The 25,814-nt window shown below is 54.3% G+C and overlaps 2 protein-coding genes across 2 annotated transcripts in view; one reads left to right on the plus strand and one right to left on the minus strand.

Annotated features, from left to right (window-relative positions):
• Dync1h1 (dynein cytoplasmic 1 heavy chain 1) overlaps positions 1-16,611 on the plus strand; it is a 64,380-nt gene extending 47,769 nt beyond the window's left edge. The window contains exons 49-78 of the mRNA XM_021720683.3: positions 629-802; positions 905-1,024; positions 1,197-1,317; positions 2,724-2,919; positions 3,421-3,538; positions 3,621-3,836; positions 4,422-4,634; positions 4,757-4,884; positions 6,851-7,004; positions 7,580-7,726; positions 7,812-7,962; positions 8,117-8,370; positions 8,458-8,592; positions 8,830-8,924; positions 9,025-9,199; positions 9,575-9,650; positions 10,023-10,183; positions 10,427-10,538; positions 10,624-10,684; positions 10,773-10,896; positions 10,998-11,111; positions 11,883-12,053; positions 12,212-12,429; positions 12,524-12,627; positions 14,356-14,567; positions 14,859-15,012; positions 15,451-15,593; positions 15,720-15,888; positions 16,038-16,165; positions 16,282-16,611. Of these exons, the coding sequence (XP_021576358.3) occupies positions 629-802; positions 905-1,024; positions 1,197-1,317; positions 2,724-2,919; positions 3,421-3,538; positions 3,621-3,836; positions 4,422-4,634; positions 4,757-4,884; positions 6,851-7,004; positions 7,580-7,726; positions 7,812-7,962; positions 8,117-8,370; positions 8,458-8,592; positions 8,830-8,924; positions 9,025-9,199; positions 9,575-9,650; positions 10,023-10,183; positions 10,427-10,538; positions 10,624-10,684; positions 10,773-10,896; positions 10,998-11,111; positions 11,883-12,053; positions 12,212-12,429; positions 12,524-12,627; positions 14,356-14,567; positions 14,859-15,012; positions 15,451-15,593; positions 15,720-15,888; positions 16,038-16,165; positions 16,282-16,410 (4,473 nt within the window). The 3' untranslated portion in view covers positions 16,411-16,611. The remainder of the gene's footprint in view (positions 1-628; positions 803-904; positions 1,025-1,196; positions 1,318-2,723; positions 2,920-3,420; positions 3,539-3,620; positions 3,837-4,421; positions 4,635-4,756; positions 4,885-6,850; positions 7,005-7,579; positions 7,727-7,811; positions 7,963-8,116; positions 8,371-8,457; positions 8,593-8,829; positions 8,925-9,024; positions 9,200-9,574; positions 9,651-10,022; positions 10,184-10,426; positions 10,539-10,623; positions 10,685-10,772; positions 10,897-10,997; positions 11,112-11,882; positions 12,054-12,211; positions 12,430-12,523; positions 12,628-14,355; positions 14,568-14,858; positions 15,013-15,450; positions 15,594-15,719; positions 15,889-16,037; positions 16,166-16,281) is intronic.
• On the minus strand, positions 16,271-21,936 carry LOC120886164 (uncharacterized). The gene is made up of 3 exons (XM_078050922.1): positions 21,623-21,936; positions 21,031-21,081; positions 16,271-18,910 (listed from the first exon to the last, which is right to left on the minus strand). The coding sequence occupies exons 1-3, from the start codon at positions 21,731-21,733 to the stop codon at positions 18,383-18,385; spliced, it is 690 nt and encodes a 229-aa protein (XP_077907048.1). The 5' UTR covers positions 21,734-21,936; the 3' UTR covers positions 16,271-18,382.
• Positions 21,937-25,814: the final 3,878 nt, after the last annotated feature.

The raw sequence follows: 25,814 nt of genomic DNA on the forward strand, positions 1-25,814 counted from the left end.
AATCACCACCCTTTTTTTTTTTTTTTTAAAGAGAGAGAAAATGAATCTTTTTTGTAGATGGACACAACACAATGCCTTTATTTATTTTATTTTTATTTTTTTTATGTCGTGCTGAGAATCGAACCCGGGTCCCGCCCGTGTTAGGCGAGCGCTCTACCCCTGAGCCAAAATCCCAACCCTCACCACCCTTTTTAGAGAAGTTAAAGGCTTAAAGGTTGGGAGGCTGCTGTCCCCACACCCCTACCCCTACCCCTGATACTGGGGATCCATCCCAGGGGTACTTAACCTCTGAGCCACATCCCTGGACCTTTTACTTTTTTGAGACAGGGTCTTGCTAAATGGCTTAGGGCCTCATTAAGTTGCAAGGCTGGCTTTGAACTTGCAAATCTCCTGCCTCAGTCTCCCAAGTCACTGGGATTATAGGTCTGTGCCACCTCACCTGGCTCTTAGGGTGCGTTCTGAGAGCATGTAAGTGACTGAAGCCAGCTGAAGTATTCTGACCCCTGAGGACTGATTCATCCCACTGCATCATGCTGTGGTCTGTCAAAGTGGAACAGTTAGCAGTTTCTAAGGTTAAATCCCAGAGAGCATCCTGAAAAATGAAAAGGTTTAACTTATCTTCTGAAAGGCTAACGCTCGGCTAGCAAAGCGGGGAGGCAGGACAATGGCCATCACGCCTCGCCACTACCTGGACTTCATCAATCACTATGCCAACCTGTTCCACGAGAAGCGTAGCGAGCTGGAGGAGCAGCAGATGCACTTGAACGTCGGGCTCAGAAAAATCAAAGAAACTGTTGATCAGGTACGGCAAGGCACATGCCTCACTCCTGCGAGCAGCTACAGCAAGGCCCGACAGGGTGACTGGTGCGTGTGCCCGTTTCCCAGCATGGGTTTTGCTCTTTAGGTAGAAGAACTGCGCCGGGACTTGAGAATAAAGAGCCAGGAGCTAGAGGTGAAGAACGCAGCAGCCAACGACAAGCTGAAAAAGATGGTGAAAGACCAGCAGGAGGCTGAAAAGAAAAAGGTGCTTCCTATTCCAGGAACAGATGTGGCACTGGGCCTGTGCAGCCTAGTGGGGAAGCAGGGGTGGTTTGGGGTGGGCTGTAGGGTTTGCGGGTTGTGTGAGCTGCTGACTAGGATGCACTCAGCAGGGGGACCAAGGCTCACCCTGTGCCTGAGCCATCTTTTCTTTCTAGGTCATGAGCCAGGAGATTCAGGAGCAGCTGCACAAGCAGCAGGAAGTAATCGCAGACAAGCAAATGAGTGTCAAGGAGGATCTCGATAAGGTGGAGCCTGCTGTCATCGAGGCCCAGAATGGTACGGGAGTGCAGTCGCAGCTGCGCTTTCCAGAAGGCTGCCGACCCTCAGCCTCTCAGATAATGGTGAATTAGACCACACGTGGGCCTCCCTCGAGGTGCTGGTAGTGCACCCAAAGAATTGTTAGCAGATACCTGAGGCTTTTGTAAATACTCAGGATGTCTCCATCTGTTTAAGTCAAGTTTTTTCATTGCTGTGACTAAAAATCCCAACAAGAACAGTTTTAGAGGTCTCAACATTGGGGTTAGAGGTGAGGCAGAACATCATGGCCGAAGAGTGTGCTGGAGGGAAGCAGTTCACGTGATGGTCAGGAAGAAGAGAAAGGAACTCCACTCACCAGGTGTAAAATATATAGCCCAGAGCTGTACCCCCAGTGCCGACCTCCTCCAGCCAGCAGGGGATTGATTCAGTGATTAGGTTAAGGCTCTCCTAACCCAATCATTTCTCCTCTGAACCTTCTTGTACTGCCTCACACATGAGCTTTTGGGGGCACCTCACATCTAAACCATAATACCATCTCTTACAGCAGAGTTCCCGTGAAGCCAGTCTCTACTTACCATATGTAGTGAGACCCTTCCTGTAATAGGAAATTGGCAAAATAAGCTTAATATCACAATGCATTTTTAAAGATCTATTGATGCTTATGTAAATATGCTATTTGCCAACCCCTGGCTTGAATTTCATGAAAAAAGTACCAATAAGTGTTCAGTGTTGCCTGCTCTTAGCCAGTGGCCACTAGTTCTGGGATCTGCAGCTCACAACTCACTCTGCCATCCTTACATGCCTGTGTAAGGAAGCCTGCAAATCTTTGTTGGTTTGTAGTTCACCCAGTAACTATTGGGGCCTTGCTGGGCACGACAGTGCACACTTGTAATTGCTGTGACTTGGGATGCTGAGGCAGCGGATCTCGATAGTTGAAGCAATTTAGACCCTGTCTCAAAAAATAAAAAGGGCTGGGGACATGGCTCAGTGGTAGAGCACCCCTGGGTTCATTCCTAGGCGATACTGCATTCAACACCGTAACGGATTGAAAAGGTCTTTGTTGAAATTGTATAAAGTAACATACCATTACATTATTTTGGAGATAAAGAAATTAGAATGTGTAGGGCATTTTATTTTGTTTTGCTTTTTGGTGCTGGGGATCGAATCCATGGCTAGGCAAACTAACTGCCCTTAAGCCCCCCACTCTGTTGTGAGGTATTTTTAAAGCAATATCCTGCTCTTCAGGGAGCCTGGAGACTGAGTACGTAAGGCCCCCTTAGTCATTTACAAGATTAGCACCTCTGTTCACAGGACTAGAGACAGCCTTGCCCTAGGGGACCCTGTGAGCAGCCGCCTGGCTGTGGTGGCTCACTCCTCCTTGCCTTGCCCTCTGTCCCTGCATCCTGCACACCTGCTGGGTCCAGCCGTGAAGTCCATCAAGAAGCAGCACCTGGTGGAAGTGCGCTCCATGGCCAACCCTCCTGCTGCTGTGAAGCTGGCGCTGGAGTCCATCTGTCTGCTGCTGGGCGAGAGCACCACTGACTGGAAGCAGATCCGCTCTATCATCATGCGTGAGAACTTCATTCCCACCATCGTCAACTTCTCGGCCGAGGAGATCAGGTGGGCGTGGGAGCTGGCTTGGCACTGGGAATGGAGGTGGTGTCTGAGCGTTGTTGGCGATGAGGTTTTCCTGAGGGATGGCATCACAGAAGGAGTGCAGGTTACCCAACCCCTCAAGCGCCTCCCAAGGCTGTCCCCTCTGCAGAAGGCCGAGTTCCCCAGTGCTTTCCTGGCCTCTCCACCTTGCCGGTCAGCTCTCTTCCACCAGGGGTGAGCACTGTGAGGATACAGCCCTTTGCTCAAGTCAGAGCAAGGGTCCCATCCTCTTATGGCAAAACTGGCCTGAGGGTCTCTCTCCTGTGGGACAAGGGGCAGGGACCAGAAGGTCCACGGCCCTCCATCAGCATCCACTTTCCCGAGAACCAGCTGTTAGTGTGGCTCCCCACCGCGTTCCCTGGGGAAGGGAGACAAGCACTGGCTATGTCCTTCACTTTTCAGCTTCCTGAAAACACTTCACCTTTGTCCTCCCTGTGCTTAGAAATAAAAATTCCCCTTTTGCAGTGATGCCATAAGGGAGAAGATGAAGAAAAACTACATGTCCAATCCGAGTTACAACTACGAGATTGTCAACCGGGCCTCCCTGGCGTGCGGCCCCATGGTGAAATGGGCAATCGCACAGGTAAGACCCGGCCTTGGCTTGTGGGAAAGGTGACTCCTCTCCTGCCTCTTCTGAATGGCCGCTGACAACTTGACTTTCCCAGCTGAACTATGCAGACATGTTGAAGAGGGTGGAGCCCCTGCGAAACGAGCTGCAGAAGCTGGAAGATGACGCCAAGGACAACCAGCAGAAGGCCAACGAGGTGGAGCAGATGATCCGGGACCTGGAGGCCAGCATCGCCCGCTACAAGGAGGAGTACGCGGTGCTCATCTCTGAGGCCCAAGCCATCAAGGCCGACCTGGCGGCTGTGGAAGCCAAGGTAAGCCAGTGTGTTCAGCCTGCCTGCCGCCTTGCCTGCGGCTCCTGGAGGTGGTCTCAACCTGCTCTGGAAGCAGGGCTCCTGGCCACCCTCAGTGGAAGCCGAGATCCAGATGTTTCCTCAGCCCCCCAGGCCATCTGGATCTCGGCGAATTAGCGCTTTAGTGTCTGGTGGTGTTAACCACATAGTGCTAGGACAGAGACCAGCTGGACAGTCCTCCCCCGCTGCCTCCACACACCTCTCTCCCTCTCCCTCCCCATCCCCATCATCAAAGTAGGCTCCACATCTTCTGCCACGCTGCCTTCCTTTGGTCTCACCCAGCCCTGCCTCACCTCAGGCCCTTTCCTCCCATACCCAGCTCTGCATGTGTCCCAGGGCTGAGAGGGGATGCCCTATCCTCTACTGTCATCCTGATGAGATTCCAACGCTTGTGTTGACATCACACATAGGTGGGCCCATGTACCAGAGTTGGTTTCCAGCCACCCAGAGCCCTGCACATGTGTGGGGTATGGGTAAACTCGTTTGCGGCCCTCAAGGTGCAGCCGGAAGGCAGCTGCCCGAGCTGCTCCTCGCTCTCCCTCCTAGGTGAACCGGAGCACCGCTCTTCTGAAAAGTCTGTCTGCTGAACGCGAACGATGGGAAAAAACAAGTGAAACTTTCAAAAACCAGATGTCCACCATTGCTGGGGACTGCCTCCTGTCAGCTGCCTTCATTGCTTATGCAGGCTACTTTGACCAGCAGATGCGGCAGAACTTGTTCACCACCTGGTCCCATCACTTACAGCAAGCCAACATCCAGGTGGGTCCCGGGGCACTGCCAGCAGGTGTGGGCCAGACCGACGAGGAGCAGGCTTGGAGGGGCTTGAGGGCCCCACCTCAGTGTAGCTGGGTGAGGGAGAGATAACCAGCCTCGCCTTTCAGTTCCGCACAGACATCGCGAGGACAGAGTATCTCTCCAATGCTGACGAGCGGCTTCGCTGGCAAGCCAGCTCCCTGCCTGCTGATGACCTGTGCACAGAAAATGCCATCATGCTGAAACGGTTCAACAGGTAAGTGCTCGGACACCAAGAAGCAGGGCAGGATGTGGGGAGGGTACATTTCTGTTCCCAAAGCCCCTCTTCAGGAGGGAGGAGTAGGAAGTGTCACACAGGCAGTGCTGGCAGGCTGGCCCTCGTCACTCGCAGCAGGGTGTGCACGGTTCCTTTTATTCTCACAGCATGGTGATCTGAATTGTTCACAATGAATGTTTTTTGTAACCTCTTAAAATTCATTGGCAGTTGGGTGTTGGAGTGGACATTGACAGTCCTCTTAAAATACTCTAAGAACTTGAAATAGTTAGCTAAATGGAAAATTGTTCCGTGTTTCCCTGTGGAAGGCTGGGATAAAGCTGGGTGTGGTGATGCGTGCCTGTAATACCAGCTACTCAGGAGGCTGAGCTGGGAGGATTGTGAGTTCGAGGCCAGCCTCAGCAACTTAGCAAGATCCTGTCTAAAAAGAAAAGAGAAAGCAAACCACAGCAGAAGTGAAACATAACTGCAGGGAATGTGGGCCTGGTGCAAGAAGCCACAGGGAAGCCTCAGGACCAACTGCATCAAGTCCCCTCACCCTGAGAGTGAGTGGACTTGCAACCAGAACGAGTCCCCTGGCTTGAAAAACGTCCCAGACTTCTTCCTAACCCCACGTAAACATCTTCAAGCATCTTCAAACCTCTGCTGAGCCCTTCCTGTGTGCCATTGTCCTGAGGACAAAAAACCATGTTGGCTCTGCCAGAGGCCATTTGGAATCGGCCTGCGGGCTGTGCTGCATGGCACCAGTCAGTCATACAGTCTGTGTGTGGGGCTGCCTTTGTCTACATGAGAAACCCCCCAGCCTTTGACCTGGAGTCCCGCCCCTGGGTGTCCTCAGCAGTTGCCTTGTACAAATGAAACTGCAAAGCCTGTAGGATACAGGTGCCAGCCAAAAGACTGGAGGGAGCTCGGTGTCCCCAGGACACTCAACAGGTGACTGGACACCTGAGCCTGCCTGTGTAGTGGAGTGACACCTGCTAAAACAGGCACCTGGGGAGGGGATCTGGTGACCAGAGGTTGGAAGGATCTTCAACAGCCAGCGTCCAAATTCTGCACAAGCCAGGAATCATTACCACCTGGTGTGGGGTCTGTTGGGGTCTCTGGCCAGCTGACCCTTGACTCTAGCCCCTCTGTGCCTTTCTTTCCTCCTAATGAGGTGGAGTTGGGGACAGTTCTTGTCTTACAGTCTGGTTGTGAGTGATGGGATGGCATCTCACTTGACAAGGTGATGCCCATGCAAACACTAAGAAGCCAGATCTTTCCTCTGTGGTACAGGTTTCACACGTGCTAGCCAGACTCTACTCCAGGGCCACTCCCCAGCCCTGGATGCTGGCCCCTCCAATGCTGCTGGGCTTGGTGTGGCGAAGGCAGAGCGCTTGCTAGGCTTGCAGCCTATCTATCCCCAGCCGCCCCCAGGACCCTCCAGTGATGCCGTGGCGTTGTTGTTAATGCCTGCCTCTGCCGTTGGCTGGGAGGGTAGCAGATGCAGACGTGGGCTGCTTGGCCTTGGGAGAGAAGCAGGGTGCTCTGAGCACAACCTGCTTGTCACAGTTCTACAGCAGATGACTCAAGCTTATGGGTCCCCACCTCCTACCGTAGCACTGGGAATGGAACCCAGGGGTGCTGCACCACTGAGCTGTATACTCCCAGCCCTGTTTACTTCTTATTTTGAGATAGGGCCTCACTAAGTTGCTAAGGCTAACCTAGAACTTGGGGTCCCCCTGCCTTAGCCCCTCTAGTTGCTGGGATCATAGGCAAGGCCACCATGCCGTAGGGGTGACTCCATCGCACATGAAGCATTCAAGTCTTGTCTGTCTTCCTGGTGAATCTGGAAATGTCCAGCAGTCACCCTCAGTGGTGGTGATGGCCTTTCTTACTTCCTGTCTTGTCAAGGACCCTGCTTTCCCTGCTGGACTTAATAACCTGTCTTCTGTGGCCTCATCCTCAGGTATCCACTGATCATTGACCCCTCCGGACAAGCCACGGAATTCATTATGAATGAGTATAAGGATCGTAAAATAACACGTACCAGTTTCTTGGATGATGCCTTCAGAAAGAATCTGGAGAGTGCGCTGAGATTTGGCAACCCTCTTCTGGTCCAGGTTGGTGTTTATGTCTACATTCTTGAGACCTGCTTCTGAGAGTGAATTCCTTTTAGGGCTATGTTTACTTTTCTTCAAATACAGTTGATGTAAAGTAACACTAAACCATGTGCAAATGCTGGCAACATTAGAATTGGTTTGCTATCAGAACCAGGAGAAAGTTTCAATCTCCAGTATCACTAAAAAAAAAAATTTTTTATTGGAGATATATATACATATGTATATATATGTTTAAATATATTATTTGTATGTGTGTACACACGCATGCACACACACATCAAACAAAAGCACTGTTTGCATTTAGAATTCCGTTTAGAGGATCGAGGTCATCACTGCCCACCAGAGCATACTATGTGGTGACATGTCTCACAGTCAGGTGTCCAGCCCAGGGGCCACGAGCCACATTTGGCTACTGAGCACCTCTGTGGCCAATGTGACTAAGAGCTGAGTTCTAAGCAGCCACATGTAGACCTATGAGGCCGTGCAGGTCTAAGTGGCTGGTGGCTTCTAGGTGGGAAGTCACAGTGCACACAGTCACCTGAAGGTGAGCTTGGCTTTCTTCCTGTGCCGTCCAGGATGTGGAAAGCTATGACCCAGTGTTAAATCCAGTCCTGAACCGCGAAGTCCGGCGAACCGGGGGGCGAGTGCTGATTACCCTGGGTGACCAGGACATAGACCTGTCGCCGTCATTCGTCATCTTCCTGTCCACCCGGGACCCGACAGTAAGCAATGAGGTGGTTCACAGGGGAGCGCTGGCCATGTGGTCTGGCAGCAGGGTAAAGACTGTTTTGCTGCACACTTGGGCAGGTTGAGTTCCCACCGGATCTCTGTTCGCGGGTTACTTTTGTGAACTTCACAGTCACCCGAAGCAGTTTGCAAAGCCAGTGTCTCAATGAGGTCCTCAAAGCAGAAAGACCCGATGTGGACGAGAAACGTTCTGACCTCTTGAAGCTTCAAGGTATGGGCCTGTGGCCCACCTGCAAGGGGTGGTGCAGGCAAGGAGGCTGACCAGAGGGACTGGGCAGACCCAGTGGTTGAGTTTGCACACTTGGGAGGGCACTCTTTCCTTTGAACAAATTGTATTACAGCAAAGTGTGTTTGTGTCACTGCAGGAGAATTCCAGCTACGGTTACGTCAGCTGGAAAAGTCTCTGCTACAAGCTCTGAATGAGGTGAAGGGGCGCATTTTGGATGACGACACAATCATAACAACTCTGGAGAACCTCAAGAGGGAGGCTGCCGAGGTCACCAGGAAAGTGGAGGAGACGGACATCGTCATGCAGGAGGTGGAGACGGTGTCCCAGCAGTACCTGCCGCTCTCCACCGCCTGCAGCAGCATCTACTTCACTATGGAGTCCCTGAAGCAGGTGACCTGACACCCTGGGTCACCCAGCTGGGGCCTGCTGCCTCTGTGTGGTACCAGTTGGGTGGCCTGACGTTGTGCCTCCTTTCAGATCCACTTCCTGTACCAGTACTCCCTGCAGTTCTTCCTGGACATCTACCACAACGTCCTGTATGAGAACCCGAACCTGAAGGGCATCACCGACCACACCCAGCGCCTCTCCATCATAACCAAGGACCTCTTCCAGGTGAACGACCCGCTGTCGAGGCAGGGGTGTCGGGTAGCTCAGTGGAGGAGTTCTGTCCAGCATGTGTGGGGCCCTGGGCTGGGTCTCAGTGCAGGGCACTCGTCTGGCATGTGTGAGGCCCTGGGTCCGATTCTCAGCATCACATATAAATAAATAAAATAAAGGTCTATTAACAGCTAAAATATATATAAAGAAAAAAAAAACACTTGAGGAACATGCATGTCCGTGTGTCCTCAGGTGGCGTTTAACCGGGTGGCAAGAGGCATGCTGCATCAGGATCACATCACCTTCGCCATGCTGCTGGCCAGAATCAAACTGAAGGGCACCATGGGGTAAGGCCACTCTGTGGGTACTGGCACTTCACTTGAGGGTACATTGACTTAAGCCAACAGAAGTGAACCTAAGGTCTGCCTGCCTGTCCACCCTACTCAGGGAGCCCACCTATGATGCAGAGTTCCAGCACTTCTTGAGAGGGAAAGAGATGGTTCTGAGCGCAGGGTCCACCCCCAAGATCCAGGGGCTGACGGTGGAGCAGGCAGAGGCCGTCGTGAGGCTGAGCTGTCTTCCTGCATTCAGAGACCTGATCTCCAAGATTCAGGCAGATGAGGTAGGGACTCCTCAGGATGGACCACTGGGACGCTCGGCCTCATCCCAGGAATTGGCAGTAACGATGACATGCTGGGGCTTGAGCTGGGGCTTAGTGGCAAGGTGCTTGCCTCGCATATGTGAGACACTGGGCTCAATTCTCAGCACCACATAAAAAATAAACAAATAAAGGTATTGTGTCCATCTACAACTAAATATTTTAAAATATAAAGGTGGCATGCTGCATAACCTCGAGTGCTGGGTTGTGCGTTCCTGTGTGCCCACTCGGCCTCTGCCGCGAGGTCAGCTCTGGGAGGGCAAGGCCCTGGGTTTCATTCCCCAGTACCACCCAAAGTGCCAGCTCTGTCCCACAGTGCTCTCTGTGTTGTCTCCACAGCAATTTGGCATCTGGCTGGACAGCAGCTCTCCGGAACAGACAGTGCCCTACCTCTGGAGTGAGGAGACTCCTGCAAGTGAGTGGTGTCCCAGCCCCTGGGGTCTCCTTTCTGGGCCTGAATTTAAGTGAGGGGTTTTCTGCTTGAAGTGACATTCCCAAAAATTTCAAGCCACTGGTTCCCAAGGTGAGTAGTTCAGTGTTAAAACTGAGGGACCCTCTTGTGATCGCACATTTTACAAGTAAGTAAATAATCAACAAATGGCACCAAGGTGTGTCCTGTCGCAGGGTGTTCAGGGCTGGAGAAGCAGCAGGAGGTGGGGGAGAACGAGAGGTTTGGGGTAGGGTTTCACCGCATCTGGAGCACCCTGTGCTGGGGCAGCAGGTGCTCTGGGTGGACCAGCTGACCGGCACGATCGTGTCCTTCAGCTAGCTGCACACTTCATTTCAGCTCCCATTGGGCAGGCTGTCCACCGCCTGCTCCTGATCCAGGCTTTCCGGCCTGATCGCCTGCTGGCCATGGCCCATGTGTTTGTGTCCACGAACCTGGGGGAGTCCTTCATGTCCATCATGGAGCAGCCGCTCGACCTGACCCACATTGTGGGCACAGAGGTAATGCCCTAGCCCCGTGCCCCTGACTTCCCACCAGCAGCTGCCCACCCTCGACTCCCCCAGCTCTGCTCTGCCTCCTGGCTGCAGTCTTCTCCAACACCAGGCACTGCTTAGGACCCTAACCTGCCCAGCTCTCTGCTGCCCTCTCCTCAGCCCAGAGATTGCATCTCGGCCACACCCTGGGACACCCCTTGACAGGCACATGATGTCTTCTTCTCTCACTTCTGCCTCCTTCAACTGCAGGTGAAGCCAAACACGCCTGTTCTGATGTGCTCTGTGCCTGGGTATGACGCCAGCGGACACGTGGAGGACCTCGCAGCCGAGCAGAACACACAGATCACTTCCATTGCGATTGGTAAGGGCTCTCGGTGGTCTCACGGGGCCATGGTGGCCTTGGAGCACCGAGTTGCTGTTGCTGACACTAAGCTCCCTCGTGCCAGGCTCAGCAGAAGGTTTTAACCAAGCAGATAAGGCGATAAACACCGCTGTGAAGTCGGGCAGGTAGGCCTGCTTGGATTTGATTTAAAAACCCACGTCCCCAAGAATTCTGGCAGGGACCCACATGTGGCGGTGGCTCTCCTGTGTGCAGGTGGGTGATGCTGAAGAACGTGCACCTGGCCCCAGGGTGGCTGATGCAGCTGGAGAAAAAACTGCACTCCCTGCAGCCACATGCCTGCTTCCGCCTTTTCCTCACCATGGAGATCAACCCCAAGGTGAGTGAAGACAGGGACTCGGTGCTAGTGCACGGCCTGGCCTCCTGTGCCGACTGCTTGCACGTCCAGCAGCGTGGCCACAGGCACTGTGTCCTCCCCAGGTGCCTGTGAATCTGCTCCGTGCGGGTCGCATCTTTGTGTTTGAACCACCGCCGGGGGTGAAGGCCAACATGCTACGGACGTTTAGCAGCATCCCTGTCTCACGGATATGCAAGGTAAAGAGCAGGTCCTCCTGATGCCGTCTTCCTGTGCACACAGACACAAGGTCCCTTCTCTGAACTCAGAAGCGGGCCTCTCATCCCAGCTGCTCCTCGTGGTAAACTGCATGATGTGTTTACTGGTTAACGATGGGCAGCACTTCCTTCCTGTGCACAGGTGACAAGGTGAATATCCATGTGCACCGTGGGCCTGGGGCATGGCAGTCACTCCTGAAGGAGCAGACTGGCCCATGGTGAACCAGGACCCAACATGGGTGCCCTGGGGCCACACAGAATTCTCCCAGCACCAAATGCAGACTTGACAAGGGCTTGGACAAGAGGAAGGGGATTATGCAAGAATCTTGCATCAAGCTGAGGCAGGAGGATCACAAGTTGGAGGCCAGCCTGTGCCACCTCATGGGACCCTGTCTCAAATTACAATAAAGGGACGAGGATGTAGCTCAGTGGTAGAGTATCCCTGGGTTCAAGACCCAGTACCATTTAAAAAAAAAAAAACCTAGGGCTAATTTTTTCTGTATTTAGTGCTTTTTTATTTTGTGCTGTGATCCGTGTTTTCAAGAAATGTCTCCGTATTGTTTTCTGTTGTCTGAATACATTTTTTTCAAGTGTCATTGGATGGCATCTTCTACCAGCAGTCCCCATATCACTTAGAGGGTGGCCCAGGTATCAGTGTGGACGGCTCCTGGCAGGCAGGGCTTTGGTTCTGATGTGGCGTCTGCACTGTTTCCGTGTGATTTTGATGATGCCTGTCCTTGTCACTTCTTCTAGTCTCCCAACGAGCGTGCCCGCCTGTACTTCCTGCTGGCCTGGTTCCACGCCGTCATCCAGGAGCGCCTGCGCTACGCACCCCTGGGCTGGTCAAAGAAGTACGAGTTTGGAGAGTCTGACCTGCGGTCAGCCTGCGACACAGTGGACACGTGGCTGGATGACACGGCCAAGGCAAGTGGGCGGTGCCACAGGTCATGAGGGCAGCGGAGGGACTAGTGTCCGAGGGACAGGCTGAGCTTAGCAGCAGCAGAGCACAGCGGACAGTGGCACCTGCTGGCTGAAGTGGGTTCTCCTTGGCCCAAGTGTGACCTGACCACTCCTCACCCCAGGGCAGGCAGAACATCTCACCCGATAAAATCCCGTGGTCTGCCCTGAAGACCTTAATGGCGCAGTCCATCTACGGCGGGCGGGTGGACAACGAGTTCGATCAGCGTCTGCTCAACACCTTCCTGGAGCGGCTGTTCACCACCAGGAGCTTTGACAGCGAGTTCAAGCTGGCGTGCAAGGTCGATGGGCACAAGGACATTCAGATGCCCGACGGCATCAGGTGAGCCCCTGCCTTCCCTGGGGAGTGTGGTCCTGGATGGGAGGCACTGCCCACATGGCCTCTAATGCTGACCCCAAATGTGCCGGTTTTCCAGGCGCGAGGAGTTTGTGCAGTGGGTGGAGCTGCTCCCCGACACCCAGACGCCGTCCTGGCTGGGCCTGCCCAACAACGCGGAGAGGGTCCTCCTCACCACCCAGGGTGGGTGATCTGCACTGCCCCAGCCCCGCTGCTGCCGCCACTGTGTTCTAGGTGGGGCTGGGCCTGCGTGGCCTCTTGCTACAGCCCCTGGCCAGGGGTGCTGGCTCAGCGCGTGGGAACTGCCTGCCTTGGAAATGAGTTTTCTTCTTCAAGGGTTGAATAGTACCTGGTATTAGTGACTTATTTACTTACTTATTTTCTTGGTGCTGGGGATGGCGCCCAGGGCCAGGTGCGGGCTGGGCAGTTGTTCTTCCACGGAGCCACACCCCAGCCCTGAAGTGACACCATAAAACCATCGGTCACTTTTCTTCAGCAGTTATTATTTTTATTCACAAAGTTTATTTTCCAAGATGTTCAGAAGTGCTTTGAGCCAGAAGGCAGTTAAGACACCGTCTGAGGAGTGGTCGTCTTTTAGGAGAGAGAAGCCCAGAATAGAGGAGACTGGCCCAGGCGGCTCACCTGAGTAGATGCAGGCAGGTCGGACTCTTGCAGGCTGTGCTTCTATGCCATGGCTCACCTTCGCCTGGGTCGGCCTGGGTGCCTGCTGGTGCTTCTGTGAAGAGGAGCCACTGCCCAGAGGGAAGGGCAAGCACACCGGCCTCAGGCCTCAGAGCCACGCACGCCACCTGTTCACTCAAAGAAGCAGGATGCTTAGCTGTGGCCATGTGGGTTTAGCTAGGAAACAAGGAAGGTCTGAGGCCTGGCCACCACAGGGATCCAGTAGGTTAGGTGGTTTGGGGCTCTGACTTTGTCGGTTCAATGCTGGGCCACTTGCCCTGAACCCTCCCACCTCAATGATGCAAGGACTATTGTCTGAACCCCATGACCCAGTGACACTGTCAGGAGCCTCTTGCCCATCACCACACCCAGTCCCATGGGAGAACATAGCAGAGGCTGGCCTGGACCAGTAGCCAGGGTCCAGGCAGCGGTGCTAGCAGCTCAGGCACTTGGCCCTCAGCTGTCGGTGGATGGGCAGTGGGACAGGGCAGCCACCACCCAGAGCCCCACACTGAGGGGCCTTCAGTCAGCTGGGATTGGCATTCCAGGAAAATCTGGCCATGGTGGGCGGCACCGTGCAGTTCAGGAATCCCCTAGAGTGGATGGCAGTGTGGAAGCCGCGGGCGAAGGGCACCACAAGGCCCTATGGTGGCCAGTTCTGCGTTCACAGAGCTGAGGGGCTCGTGGAGCACAGAATCACCCTTCCCGTGTCCCGAGAGGGCACAAGAGCCCTTGGGTCTAGAAGAGTTTCTCTTCAGTCTATGCACCCAACTGGGTAGTTCCATTTTGGGTTTTTGGCACTGAGGATCAAATCGCAGGTCTTCACCACTGAGCTGCCTCCCAGCCCTTTTTCACTGGGAGACAGGGACTCGCTAAGTTGTGGAGACTGGCTTTAAACTCATTTGAAGTTTGAGCACCATGCCCAGCACTGGTTCAGGTTTGCCAGCCATGAACGTCACCAGGTGACAGTCGTTCTGCATTTGTCATCTTACCTTTCTGGCCAAGCCATTTCCTGTGCTCTACGATCAGGAACCAGCTGGGTGGTAAAGCAGGTGCTTAGCACTGCAAAGCCCCAGGTGCCGTCCCCTGCACCAAGGAAATGAAGGCGGGCACGGCAGGGCCTTGGAGGCCGCGCAGTTTCTCCAGCTGACCCCACCGTCGCCTTGACGCTCAAGTCTGTCCTCCCCTTTGTGCTTCCCTCCCTCTGCCTGCCCCTGGCACCGTGCCCAGGCGTGGACATGATCAGTAAGATGCTGAAGATGCAGATGCTGGAGGACGAGGACGACCTGGCGTACGCAGAGACCGAGAAGAAAACGAGGACGGACTCCACTTCCGACGGGCGCCCCGCCTGGATGAGGACACTGCACACCACGGCCTCCAACTGGCTGCACCTCATCCCCCAGACGCTGAGCCACCTCAAGCGCACCGTGGAGAACATTAAGGTAGCCGGCGCTGCTGCAGGCTCGGGGTCCTGGCAAGTCCAGCCTCAGACAGGCTCGCCCTCGGTGCCTGGCAGCCTTTGGGCTCCATGAGAGAGGAGAGTGACCCTTAGTCCTCCTGAGGGCAGTCAGCTGGCCAGGCCACCCCAAGTCTCCAACTAAGGCAGCCAGCAGTTCTGGGTGGGCTGGGAGTCCAAGGCTCCCCAGAGGTCACCCCTCTCCCGTTCCTGCTGAAGAAGGGACCTCGCCTAATTCTCTTCTCTCTGGCCTCCTCTCCTCTTTGGATGAGTTTAGGATCCTTTGTTCAGGTTCTTTGAGAGAGAAGTGAAGATGGGAGCCAAATTACTCCAAGACGTGCGCCAGGACCTGGCTGATGTCGTCCAGGTGTGCGAAGGAAAGAAGAAGCAGACCAACTACCTGCGCACGCTCATCAACGAGCTCGTGAAAGGTGCTGAGATGCGGCTGTCACAGTGGCCAGGCCTTCACCAGGGGCTGCCATCCAGGCCCGCTATCTGGGGACTCTGTCCACACAGGCCACAGGGCCCTGGTCAGGCCTGGCCTCGGGAGCCTGCTGGGCATGGTGCCCTGGGAGGGTGTGGGTTTGGAGGCCCCAGGGTTCTCGCGCTTGTCCTGAGAGCCTGTGTGTCCAGAGCACTGAGCCACTGTGCGGGTTTTTAGCTGTGGTGTGGTTGGCTCTGATGGTGGCCCTCCACACACGCTCACCCCCAGCTGACCTGGCCTGGAAGCTGCACTGGAGACTGCCTGGGCCATCCTGGGTGTAGGCTGGGTGCAGAGGAGGGGGCGAGCACCATGGATCTCGGTGGGAGTCTCGAGCCCTCACAGCTTGGCCCCGTGGGTGCTAAGCCCAGGTCTCTCTGTGCTGCAGGGATTCTGCCCCGGAGCTGGTCCCACTACACAGTACCTGCTGGGATGACCGTCATCCAGTGGGTGTCGGACTTCAGCGAGCGGATCAAACAGCTGCAGAACATCTCCCTGGCAGCTGCCTCCGGGGGTGCCAAGGAGCTAAAGGTGGGGAGCCACACTCTGGAAGTCCACGGGGAGGAGCAGCCCCTCCCACAGGGAGCCTCGGGCAGCTCTAGGGACAGGCACAAGCCCCCACTCACTTGAGCTCCTTCCCGGCGGCTTTTCCCACAGAACATCCACGTGTGTCTGGGCGGCCTGTTTGTGCCTGAGGCCTACATCACCGCCACCAGGCAGTATGTGGCCCAGGCCAACAGCTGGTCCCTGGAGGAGCTCTGCCTGGAGGTCAACGTCACCACCTCACAGAGTGCCACCCTCGATGCCTGCAGCTTCGGGGTCACAGGTGAGCTGGAGTTGTGTGGAGCTCGGGCCCAGCCCCTGCGTGGCGCTTCCTCACTGGCATGTGTCCACGGTGGCCCTGGCTGTTGCTCCGAGGGTGTGTGTTGAAGGTGATGGGGCTCCACTTCAGGGGTGCTTCACCTTACCTGGCAGGTCTGAAGCTCCAGGGGGCCACGTGCAGCAACAACAAGCTGTCGCTCTCCAACGCCATCTCCACCGTCTTGCCCCTGACGCAGCTGCGCTGGGTCAAGCAAACCAGCCCCGAGAAAAAGGCCAACGTGGTGAGTGGCCACCCTCCCTGGCTGTGGTCGGGCTCTGCAAGACACCCAGTGAGCAGGCAAGGCTGCCCTGCACTGGAGCCAGGCCTGCTTGGACACGTCCTCCTCTTTTCCTGCAGGTGACCTTGCCTGTCTACCTGAACTTCACCCGCGCAGACCTGATCTTCACTGTGGACTTCGAGATCGCCACCAAGGAGGACCCTCGGAGCTTCTACGAGCGTGGCGTCGCGGTCCTGTGCACGGAGTGAAGCTAGACTTTGTAGCTGCCCTTTATGTCTAACACTCATTGACCCTGAAAGTGCTCGGAAGGTGTGGACTTGTGAAAAGAAAATGGTGACAGAGACGGAAAGGAAGCTGGCCGGCGGGGGCAGTGGGAACCGGAATGCTGGCAGCAGGAGCTCTGGAGGCCATGGCCAGGCTTGTTTTATGAAATAAAACACTAAGCATGACCGGCTCCTGCCTCCTCTGTCGGCTTCAGCCTGAGGCTTGGGGAGGAGCGCTTGGCACTCACCCACAGCCTCCTGGGGACAAGGGTGTGGGTCCCCTCCCCTTAGCACATTCGCCCACACCACCATCCCAGATGGGAACACAGTGGCTCAGGGCTCAGATGGCTTCTCCCATCCACATTGGTGGGTGACAGGCGGCCGGCTGTGGAAACAGGTCCTGGCATCTGGGGGTCTGTTGAGCGCACTGAGAGGGCCCCCAGTAGAAGCCAGAAATGTCAACCAGCAGCTCCAGCCCACAGGTCAACAAGCAGATGCAGCCTGGCTGCCAGATGCCACCAGTGGTGCCCGGGGAAGAGACAGTCCAGGCCTGGACAGCTGTCCCCGAGGTCCAGGGCTTCCATGCAGTCCCCACAAGGAGCACCTGAGGCTTTTCCCAAACTGCACAAAGGATACCCATCACCCGGTGCAGGGCCGCCTCATAGTAGCCTCCTCTGAGGGCACCCCTGGAGCAGCAGGCTCCCCCAGGCCCCAGCGGGAACTCGCCTCTGGGCCCACTCACCTCCACAACAGGAGGGTCTGGCTGGACAGTGACAGCCCACTAGCCAGGCCCTGCCTGGCAGAGCCAGAAGCAGGATGTTAACCACCCCTCCCTCTGCCACCTGAGCATCTGACATCCAACAGTCCCCCTCTGCACCCCCAAGGCAGGGCCTCTTCCCCACCATGAAGAAGGAGCAGTTCCTTGTGGCAACGTCTCTTTATTGGCACTTGGGAACAGCAAGGTCCTACTGCTGTGTGGAGAGAGCCAGACTTGGAGAGGACTAGACCAGGACCACCAGCACCAGAACCTCTCGGCTTTTGTCTGCAAGTAGATTAAGTTCAATGAGCAAACCACCTCCCCTCCGGGACTCCACGCCTTGACCATTCCAACAGGCTGGGCCCAGACCAACTGCTCAGAAACCTGTGCCTGGCCAGTGGCACAGCCTGCGATCCCAGCAGCTCGGGAGGCTGAGGCAGGAGGATCATGAGTTCAAGGCCAGCCTCAGCAATGGCAAGGCGCTAACCAACTCAGTGAGACCCCTGTGTCTAAATAAATACAAAACAGGGCTGGGGATGGGGCTCAGTGGTTGAGTGCCCCTGAGTTCAATCCCTGGTACCAGGGGCTGGGATGTGGCTCAAGCAGTAGCGCGCTCACCTGGCATGCGCGGGTTCTATCCTCAGCACCACATAAAAATAAAAAAATAAAGATGTTGTATCCACCGAAAACTAGAAAATAAATATTAAAAAAAAAAAATCCCTGTTACCAAAATAAAAAACACACAAACGGGGCAGGAGCACTTGTCTGGCCCTGGATTCCATCCCCAGCACGCTCGCACATTCAACACTCACACACTAGTAAAATTAATTCTCTGGGTTTGGGGAAGGGAGGGGTTAATAAAGGGCACGTGAGGCCCCCCCGCAAGGCAGACCCATTTTCAAGCTGGGTGATGAGGACAAGTTTCTTATTCAAGATCTAAAAAGGGCACCATGTGACACCATGTCTTTTTTTTTTTTCAGTTGCTGATGGACATGACCCTTTCTTTTATTTATTTTATGTGGTGCTGAGGATCGAACCCAGGGCCTCACAGGCCAGTGCTCTGCCACTGAGCCCCAGCCCAGCCCCCCATGTCTCCTTTGAAAAGCTTTCGTGCTTATCAAGGCTCCTCTTGACCAGCCGTGACCTGGCTCCTCACGTGGCCTCTGCACCCCTTCCCCAGCTAAATCTGCTCACCTTGGATCAGGCCATCAGCTGCTTCTTTCTCTTATTTTTTTCAGGCTCTGCAAGTAAAAGTTCCAGTTTTCTCTTGGAAAGCGAGAGCTTGGGCCCTTTGTCTCTCTCGCCTCCGAGTCTGGGTAGCATCCGTGTCCCCTTCGCCTTGCTGGGCAGGTGTCTGCCCAGCTCCAGGAGCTCCACAGGACTGGCTGGGGTGGGTGCCCTGGTGGGTCTGGAGTCCTGGGCTGTGCAGGGCCTCTCCGCCTGCCTTCCAGCCTCCTGGGGGCCTCTGGGCTCCAGGGGCAGCCTGACTTCACTCTCGGGTTGCATGTCCACGTCGTTGACTTCCAGGGATATGGGGGCCCAGCAGGCAGCCTTCACCAAGAGGTGTGGGGCCTTGGATGGGAGAGCGTTGTTGACACCGGCGTCCTCGGGACTCCTGGACTTCAGTGTGTACAGAGGCACACTGCTCCTCTCACCCGGGGAACAGCCAGAGAAGGAGCCAAACTGACCAGGGCAGGCTTCTGAATCACCATCGTAAGAATCTAAAAACTGAGGACAAAAGCCAAGCTGAGCCTGTCAGCAAATGGCTAACAGAAGCAGATGCACGAATTATTTTGTCCACCAGAGGTGTCGGCAAATTTAAATGCTCTGCCTTAGAGTGGATTTTTATTTTTTCCACTACTAGGGACTGAACCCAGGGATGTTCCAGCACTGAACTGAGCTACATCTCCAATTTTTTATTTTGTACGTGAATTTTAAAAAATAAATTCAATCAAATAGCCAGCCATGGAAGCTCATGCCTATAGTCCCAGCTACCCTGAGGCTGAGACACAATGGCCTGAGTCCAGGAGTTCAAGGCCAGCTTGGGGAACATAGTGAGACGCTGTCTCAAAAACAACAAAAATAGATCAATATTCCATAGAACGCAGACAGCCCGAGTGCCCGCCATCCTGGGGGCTCAGCCTGAGCCTCCTTGCTGGTTACTCTCGACCCAGGGCCAGGCACAGGACTGGCAGCCTTGGCCCAGGAGCAGCCCTACTGACCATCAGTGGGTGTGAGCCCTCCTCCTCTTGATGCCTCTTCCAGAGAGCGAGACCTCCTTTTCTGGTGAAGGACAGACGAGGGAGGCCCCAGGCCCCAGCAGGTGCACACACATCTGGAAGGCCATCAGATTCCTGGCTACCGTCCCCTCCTTCCACCTTCTGCTTCCTGATCCTCACTGGGTGGCTCTGGAAGTCACCTCATTCAGAGAATGTCAAGTCCCCAAGACTGACCTGACAGGTGGCCTCAGTCAGGCCCTGAGCTTGCAGCCAGCAAGCAGCTCTCAAGCGCTGTCCCCTCTCCTGTGGAAGCAGCCTCCAGGTCTGCTAGGAGGCCCAGGGACACCGCGACACCATCAGGTGGCCAACGATTCCCTCCTCCACCACACCACGGCTTAGCACATAACCCACACGCTGGCACATGTGTGCACACGCGTGCAAGCACGCACACCAGAAAGGCCCCCAGGGCTAGGCAGAGCTGAGTCCAGGCGGGGGCCCGAAACCGGGCACATCACGTGGGCAGTGAAAACCTCCCCAGAGACCTTGTTTCCTCTTTTCATTGTATTTTTCTGGTTCTGTGGATGGAACCCAGGACCTGACACATGCTAAGCCTGTGCTCTACTACTGAGCCACACCCCAGCCCTTCATTTCCTCTTCAGACAGGTGACACTGATATTTATTCCAAAAAATAAAAGGTAAACGTGATAATAGACAAAATCATCTGTAAACAATTGTAATTTCAGATTCTGAAACAAATCAGAATTGCTTTAGTCCACAAGCCACATAGCAGTAGGTCCTCAGGAGGCCACAAGGCCCCAGTGGCCAGTAGACAGCACTTACAGACCAAGAGGAGCATTCATTCACACCCTGGTTTTGGCTAAAATGATCTTTTTGCCTTCCCTGTTGACTCACGCCACCCTGGACCAGGGTTACCCAGAGCTGTGTCAATTATTGAGACTGAGATTAATTTTAATATTGACTATTCGTTAATCAGGTACAGTGGCACACACCTGTAATCCCTGCTACTCAGGAGGCTGAGGCAGGAGGATCAAAAGCTCAAGGCCAGCCTCAACAATTTAGCAAGACCCTGTCTCAAATAAAAAATAAAAAGGGCTGCAGATATGACTCCGTGGTAGAGCGCCCCTAGGTTCAATCCCCAGTATTGCAATAAAAGAAATTCAGAAGAGACTTTAAAGCACATTTTTTTTTCTAAAATATCATAACAGGGCGGGGGATAGCTCCGTGGTAGAGTGATTGCCTAGCGTGTGTGAGGCCCTGGGATCTATTTCGAGGCAAATAGGAAAAAAAAAAAAAAGCCTGACTGACTGGATATGGGGGGTGGGATGCACCGGCAGGCCCAGGCCCTCCGGAGACAGAGGCAAACGGCTCACTTGAGCCCCGGAGGGGGAGGCCAGCCTGGGCAGCCCAGGGAGACCCCATGTCAGACAAAACAAAGCAGAACTCTCCTTAATCACTGCTTCACTGCTTTCAGGGGACATCACAGCGCAGGACCACCACAACCTGCCCCAAGGGGTCTGGTCCCAAGGCTCGCCTGGGCTGGGGCAGGGCTCTGGGGAGGGCCCCCTTTGTTCCGTCCATGACAAGTGACTGCGGGCCTTGGTGACATACCTCTCTCCAGAGAACTTCAGCCAAGTCCATGTGGTTCCTGTTGTGGTTGACCTGCAGGGAAAGGACTGGAATGTTCCCTTCCTTCAGGGCGGCCACCCAGGGCCCACGTGGCAGGGTCCGCCCTGCCTGGCCCTCGGCTCTGGCGAGGCGGGGAAGGACGAGCACAGGGCGGTGTGCAGGTCGGGTCTGGGGGCCTGAGATGCAGGCCGAGCCTCTGCTAGCAGGAGGGAGGAGCAGGACCAGGGGTCAGCCCGAGCCCTGGGTGGCCACGGGGAGGAGACAGACAAGACGCACCTGGCACCGGCTCGGGACCCAAAGCCAGAGGTGGAGGAAGGTCCGAAGGCCCTTGCCCACCGCCCCCACCCCCCAGACCCCGAGGCCCTGAGGCCAGGCCTTGCATGGGCCCTGGGGAGCCACACACTGAACCTGGGAGCCCAGGATGGCAGAGGTCTGAAGAAAGACTCTCAAGGAGCTGGCAGGGCCACCCCAGTGTTTACAAAAGGCCATCTTTGCAGATTGAACAAGAGCCACAGGGGCATTTCCTGGGGGTCCCTCCCACCCCGCTGAGGCGAAGGGCAGCAGGCAGGGGCACCTGGAGGCGACGGCGTGCATTCCTCTGCCTCTTCCGGAAGCTGGGCCCAGTGCCAGTGGTGCTGAACGCTGCCCTGATGCAGTTGGGCCTGCCGCGCCTCAGGCTGGCCATGGCGTGGACTTGCCACTAACTGAAGAACATCAAGGGCACAGGGACAGAGCACAGGTCAGAGGGTCCAGGGCAGGGGCGGCTGCAGAAGGGCAGGGGGCACACTCTGGGGCTTCTCTGTTGTGACTGGCAACTGCCAGTAGGATGTGCACAGTGCACTCCAGGGGCCACCGGCACTGTGGCCAAGGCCAGCCCCAGCAAGGCCACCCAGGGAACTTCCAGCCACAGCAACTGGCCAGGCGTGGGGGGTGGACACTGCTGAGGCTATCAGGCTTCCTCCTTGGCCAAAACAAAGCCCCTGGGGACACAGGAATTCATCCACACGTGATGTCCTGGAACCCTAGCGCTGGGAGGGGATTGGAGGCCACATGCTCCTGCAGTTCAAATGGGACCCCCCTGCTTTATTTATCCATTTATTTATTCACTTTTGGTGTCGGGGAGGCATGCTAGGCAAGTTGCTCTGAGCTACACTTCCAACCCTTTTTTTTTTTTAACTTTCTAATTTTTTAAAATATTTTTAATTGTCAAAGGACCTTTATTTATTTTTATGTGGTGCTGAGAATCGAACCCAGTGCCTCACACATGCTAGGCAAGTGCTCTCCACTGAGCCACGACCCCAGCCCTAACTTTCTAATTTTTGAGACTAACACTGGGTCTCAAGTCTCCAACTTGAGAGCCCCCTGCCCCAGCCTCCTGAGTATATAGATTACAAGTGGGCACCACTGCGCCTGGCATATTGCTTTATTTAAGTTTTTTTTTTTAAGTGATCATTTTTTTAAATTTATTTTTTAGTTTTCGGTGGACACAACATCTTTGTTTGTATGTGGTACTGAGGATCGAACCCGGGCCGCATGCATGCCAGGCGAGCACGCAACCACTTGAACCACATCCCCAGCCCACTTTATTTAAGTTTTGATTATTTGTTTTGATTTTTGTTTCTGCACTTTCAGGGATGGAACCCAAAGCCTTGGGCATGCTAGGCAAGCTCACTGATTCTGAGTTATTACCACTGCCCTATTTCTTTTTCTACTTGTTGGTTGGTTTTTACAGTATTAGGGGATGAACCCAGAGGGGATTCTTTGTTGTTTTAATCTTACTAAGAAAACTCGGTTGAAAAGTACATCAGTTATCTTGGGCACAGTGGCACACACCTGCACTCTTTTTTTTTTTATTTTGTTTATTTATTTTTATGTGGTGCTGAGGATCGAACCCAGGGCCTCGCACGTGCTAGGCGAGTGCTCTACCGCTGAGCCACAACCCCAGCCCCTACACCTGCACTCTCATTGCCTCAGGAGGCTGAGGCAGGAGGATGCCAGCCCAGAAAGTTAGCAAGACCCTGTCTCAAAATAAAAAGTAAAAGGGGGCAGGCACAGTGGCGCATACCTGCAATCCCAGGAGGATCGTGAATTCAAAGCCAGCCTCAGCAAAAGCGAGGCACTAAGCACCTCACTGAGAGCCTGTCTGTAAATAAAATACAAAATAGGGCTTGGGATGCGGCTCAGTGGTAGAGCATCCCTGGGTTCACTTCCCAGTACCCCCTAAAAAGTATTCTTCACGATGTTCCAGGGATTACCAACATGAATTGCTGCCACTGATAAACTCAGGTTTCCCACACTGGGCTCCTTGGAACCCACTTCTGAGTCCTGTTCAGCAAAGCTTTGAATAAACAGAAAATACAAAAAAAAAAAAAAAAAAAAAGAAGAACAAATGGAAAATGATGCAGACCAGCCCTTGCCATGTCCCCGTGACCTGGTGTTTTGTTCCTGCAGTGCTGGGGACCAAGACCAGGGCCTCCAGCCTGCTAGGTAGGCATCAACCACTGAGCCACATCTCCAGTCCTTTTTAATATTTTATTTAGAGGCAAGGTCTTGCTGAGTCACTTAGGGCCTCACTAATTTGCCCAGGCTGGTTTTGAACTCAGGATCCTCCTGCTTCAGCCTCCCAAGTTGATGGGATTATACAGCTTCTCAAGTGAGCATTTTAAAGAAAGGTCCCAGTGGAGACTGAAATCTCCCTTTTTTTTTTTTTTTTTTTGTATTATCTTAAGTCTGTGCTTTGTGAAGATTTCCTTAGTTTCCATGTAACGTCTCTCTCTGCCCCAGCGCCCTGTCTGGGAAGCTAGACATCTCTTTAGGTTCTTCTTGGCTGTGACAGTTTTTCAGTAAAACTTTCTTCTGAGGAAACTGGCTGAGTGCTTTTTAGGGTGTCCTGGGAGCAGGAGCGCCCGATTCCCTGAGAATATACTGGGCTTGTGGGTTTGGGTAAGAAGACCAGAGACAAAGCACTGTCCCCTTGCAGCCTAAGGGGAGCACAGGCACGGCGCACAGCATCCTGGGAGCTGGTGACCGCCAGTGCCGGGCTGCTGGAGTCAGCCAGGTGACCCTCCAGATCACGTCATCTTTGGAAAGACCTGTGTGCAGCCACACTGGAGAGGGGTGCTGCCTCCTACTGGAGGGCAGAGGAGCTGCACAGAATCCTGGACCTGGCCCATTTCTCTATTTATCAACCCACCTTGATTTCATGCTTTTGGTCATAAATCACACTACCTCGTTTTGTCCAGCTGTGGCTGGAACTTGTTCAGTTAGTTCTGTGTCCCTTTGACACACCCAAACCTACTTATTTTTTTTGTTACTGCAGTACCAGTGCTTGGACCCAGGGTCTCGGGCATGTGAGACAGACACCCTATCACTGAGCCACACCCCAGCCCTTTTGATTATGAGAGAGGTTCTTGCTAAATTGCCCAGGCTGTCCTGAACTCAGGATCCTCCTGCCTCAGCTGCCCTATTAGCTGGAATTACAGGCATGTGCCACCACACCTGGTCCCAAACCTGCTCATCTGACCTCTAATTGTTTCTCTAGACTGGTTTAGATAAAAGTATCAAAAGAGTGAAATTAGAACAAGCAGAGGAAGCTGCTCAGCCCTCCTGAACTTCCCCAGCCTCACTCACAAGAGGTCCAGGAGTCAGGACCAACCCCAGGTCTAGATCAGCTGGTTGGCACCAGAGCAAAGCGCTTCTTATAGTTTGTAAAATTTGTAATCAGAGGAATTTCATGTACCTGGTTTTAAAGACAACTAGATGATACACAGTAAGTATCTGAAGCCCCCATTCCCGAAGCTCTCCGCCCCCACCTTTAGTTCCCTTCCCTGTTCCAGAAGTTTGTAAGCAGAAGCTCCCTGTGTAGGTTTGTCTGTACCAGGGGTTGAACCTGGGGCACTTTACCAATGAGCCACATGCCCAGCTCTTTATATTTTTTTTTATTTTGAGGCAGGGTCTCACTAAGTTACTTAGGGACTCACTAAATTGCAAAGTCTGGCCTCAGACTTGCGATCCTCTTCCCAAGCCTCCGGTGTCCCTGGGATTAAAGACAGGTTCCCTGGCACCTGGTCACACAGGCCTTTTATAAACCTTTGGCCACCACATTTCACACCCAAAGAGGCAAAAGTACATTTTGTCATGTATCTCCTGTGAGATGTGAGACCTGAAGCTTCCTTGCCTCTGCCAGCAAACCTTGAATGGTGGCACCGGGCTCCACGTGCTCCCTGGACCTACCCAAACACCACCCCACCACTCGCAGGGCTGGGACATGACCAGAAGGGCTTGGGCTCTGGTAGTGTTTCTGAGGCCTCCTAGGGCAGACAGAGGCAGGAAGCTAGCGGGACACACACACACACACACACACACACACACACACACACACACACAGCAGGGAGCCTGAGGCAGAGTCCCCAGAGCCTAATGTGCTCTCTGCACCACCCCGACTTCCAGGACCCAAGCCTGCTTAGGTGGGGCAGACACACCAGGGCCTCTCCCCCACCTGTTGTCCTGCAGACACACTGGAGCGGTCCTGGAAACCAACCAGTAGTACTGAAGTCACCTTGGTACACCAAGCCTCTGCAGCTCTTCCTGACCACCCCCTCTCAACTTTTCTTTCCTAGCCAAGGTCAAACTGGGCCTTGGTGAGATCCCAAGAGGAGCCCCACACCCCTTCTTATCCCCTCTCCAGGCCCCTGCCCCTCCACCCCAGGGAGTTGGCTTTCTGCCCCTCTGGTTTGTCACTTAAGTGACACTTTATAAGTAGCCCT

Source organism: Ictidomys tridecemlineatus, chromosome 5 (assembly GCF_052094955.1).
Source record: "Ictidomys tridecemlineatus isolate mIctTri1 chromosome 5, mIctTri1.hap1, whole genome shotgun sequence".
In the NCBI taxonomy this organism is placed as follows: domain Eukaryota; kingdom Metazoa; phylum Chordata; class Mammalia; order Rodentia; family Sciuridae; genus Ictidomys; species Ictidomys tridecemlineatus.

What these genes read in the sequence shown, in the direction of transcription:
- LOC120886164 (XM_078050922.1), bottom strand. Translation starts at nt 21,733, where the DNA reads ATGGCCAGCCTGAGGCGCGGCAGGCCCAACTGCATCAGGGCAGCGTTC. An exon ending in ATGCACGCCGTCGCCTCCAG is followed by an intron (nt 21,082 to 21,622) that starts GTGCCCCTGCCT and finishes CTTTCCCTGCAG; the next exon opens with GTCAACCACAACAGGAACCA. An exon ending in CTGAAGTTCTCTGGAGAGAG is followed by an intron (nt 18,911 to 21,030) that starts GTATGTCACCAA and finishes TTTTGTCCTCAG; the next exon opens with TTTTTAGATTCTTACGATGG.